At 56.3% G+C, this 2,797-nt stretch overlaps 1 protein-coding gene across 1 annotated transcript; it reads left to right on the forward strand.

Annotated features, from left to right (window-relative positions):
• The first annotated feature begins 595 nt into the window (after window positions 1-595).
• Window positions 596-1,264, forward strand: LOC130053844 (uncharacterized). The gene has a single exon (XM_056161451.1). The coding sequence runs from the start codon at window positions 596-598 to the stop codon at window positions 1,262-1,264; it is 669 nt and encodes a 222-aa protein (XP_056017426.1).
• Window positions 1,265-2,797: the final 1,533 nt, after the last annotated feature.

Here is a 2,797-nt window from a genome sequence, read left to right on the forward strand (position 1 = left end):
GGTTTGGCCCAGATGGGCTTGGGTTCACACTTGCAGCACCCCACTCCTGGACCATATTCCCCAGTTGCCCCATTTTCGGAGCTAGGGACTACCTACAGGAATTACCAGTCCCCACAGCCCAGCCAGGGCTATGATCTGCTTACAGGGTCCCCAGTCCCGCATGCCTACCCATCCCATGTTCAAGACCCTTGGGTTGGGGGGAATGCCCCCCACACCCAGCCTTTGGTATCTCCCATTCCTGGCGGTTACGCTAGCATACCTATGCCCTACCCTACCATGATGACTCCTTATCAACAGCAGGGGCCCTTCACCTACCCTGGCACCACGGCTTGTGGGTTGGGGGATGAGAGGGGTAGCGTAGTGCACATCCAACCCCAGTTAGGTGAACCAAAACGACACACACCATTCTCTGGGCATTCTGCCCAGGGACTAGCTCCAGCGTCTCGCACCACGTACCAGGTCCCCCAGTACTCTTGTAGAGGGGAGCAGTCGAAACCCACCCCAGTACAAGGATTTGCGGTACGATGGAAATTCTAGCTGGAAGTCCTTCCTGCACAAGTTCATTCGCCTGGCCCGCAGCCAACAGTGGACTGAGATGGAACAACACGACCAGTTATGCTTCTCCTTGGAGGGGACAGCCAGTGACTACTACACCCTGTTGATGGAAACAGACCGCGGTCTCTCTTTGGCTGACATCATTGGGCGGTTTGAGAAACGTTTTGGGTCATCTGCACCAGGTATCACGCATCAATTGAAATTTCAGTCAGCATCACAGGATGTGGGCGAGTCATTGCGACATTGGGCTGACAGGGTGCTTACCCTAGCCACCCAGGCTTTCCCGGCTGTGCTGGATGTACATGTCTATGCCATCCCACGGCTGTGCTATGGTGCTGAGGACAGGGACGCAGGACTTAATGCCCTGGACGGCCAGCCCAAGACAGTTGAGGAAGCAGTCGACCGAATGCAGTACTATCAGCATTCACGGCAGATGAAATCATCCAAGCCCATGAGGGATGTGAGGCAGGTAGCTCAGGTTGAAGCTCCCAATCCTGACAAGGAGATCAAGGAAATGCGCCAGCGCCTTGAGGAGTTGGAGAAGGAAATCCGAGGGCGGACCCTCTCTCGGAGACCTTCATCGCCATCATCGAACGGCAACCGAAAGCCAGCAGTCTGCTTCAAATGTGGGGCCATGGGACATTTTAAGCGGGAATGCCCGGAAAGGCGGGGAAAACTGAGGCGAACCAGGGCCAGGGGACCAAGGTGAAGCCTAGGGACGGTCAAGACGCACAACCGTGTTCATCAGAACCAAGGGGGCGGGGAGCCAAGACCCGTCAGCTACAGTTTAGTAGTGGAGGGCCTACGCAGCGGGAAGTGAGGATGTTAACTCCAGAGTGTTCCCCAGCTAGGCCAGGGCCGTACGAGGTTCGCACGGGGACAAGTCAGTTTGTAGGAGGACACAGGCAGGCGCTCTCCTGCATGCGCCGCTCCAGGAAGGGCACGCTCCAAGTGCGGTTCAGGGAGGCACCCGAGGAGGAATCTGACGACTGGGTCATAGGGTGGGATGAGGACAAATACGAGCCCTCTCCCAGGGATATGTTGTCGGAATTCAGGCTCCCTGAGGATATCGTGGTGCCGGAACTGCCCGGTTTGGGGGCAGAGAACCAGGGGGATGGGGAGGATTTTCCGGAGGATTCGGAGGACTTGCCGGGTCTGGAGCCCTCGCCCATTCAGGAGGAGCAGGTAGGCGCGGACCCCGCGTCCGAGCCTAGCGAGTGCCCGGAGCCAGTTAGGGCTCAGGTTCAACCCAAGGAGGAATGTGGGCTGGGGGTGGTCAATGGCCAAGCGGAGAACAGGACTGCGGATATGCCATTCCGGCATGCGGGAGAATCCCACGAAGACTCGCCTGTGCCAATAGGATAGATACGCCCAACCACCGGATTCATGGTCCAAATGGTAGTCCAGAGAGTAAGGCTACAGGCAGTGGTAGACACTGGGGCGAAGGGGAGTGTGTTGTCCACCCGGGTCTACGAGGAGCTCGACCACAAGCCTCCCATCAAGCAGCATGTGACCTTGGTCCAGGCAGGGGAAAATGCCAGGATAAGGGGCTTCATCATTGGCCTTGTGGCAGTTCGCCTTGGAGACACAGAACATAATGTCGACCTGTATGTGGCCCCCCTGCAGGACCAAATGCTGCTAGGTATGGAGTTTCTCCATCAGCAGAAGGCTCATTTAGACCTGGAGCATGGCATCATGACCTTGGGAAAGGAGAAGGTCCCTATGACGTCCCAACGCCCAGGAGGGGGACAGCAGGCCCAGGTTTCAGTAACGAAGTCTATCCGGGTCCCAGCTGCTTCAGTCGTCCTATGTCCTTGTCGTTTGGATAAGGAGTTGGAAGACTTTGTTGTTAGCCCTCAGATCAAGCAGACCTCGGACGTATTATCGGTGCCACACACTTATGCTAGGGAGAGAACGTTGGTGACCAGCATTGTCAATGCCTCAGGAAGTGTCTATCTCCGGAGGAAGTGCGATCGGATCAGCCTTGGAGGCCGAACCATGGGTGCTGGCACCTGACTTGGTCGTTGAGAATGTGAACAGTGTGGACCCCCACACTGAGGCAGGGACTAAGCTCAGCACATTTACAGCAAGAGTTAATATTGCCCCCTTAGCTTGCCCTGGAACTTGGTCAACTTCCAAGGAGGCCATATTGGATGGTGGGGGAGATTTCCCCCTTGAGCCGACCAACATTGCTGAGGAAATTAGTGTGGTTGAAGCTTCAGCTGTTGGCCTTACTCATTGT

The sequence above is a fragment of the Ostrea edulis genome, chromosome 4, assembly GCF_947568905.1.
Source record: "Ostrea edulis chromosome 4, xbOstEdul1.1, whole genome shotgun sequence".
Lineage (NCBI taxonomy): Eukaryota > Metazoa > Mollusca > Bivalvia > Ostreida > Ostreidae > Ostrea > Ostrea edulis.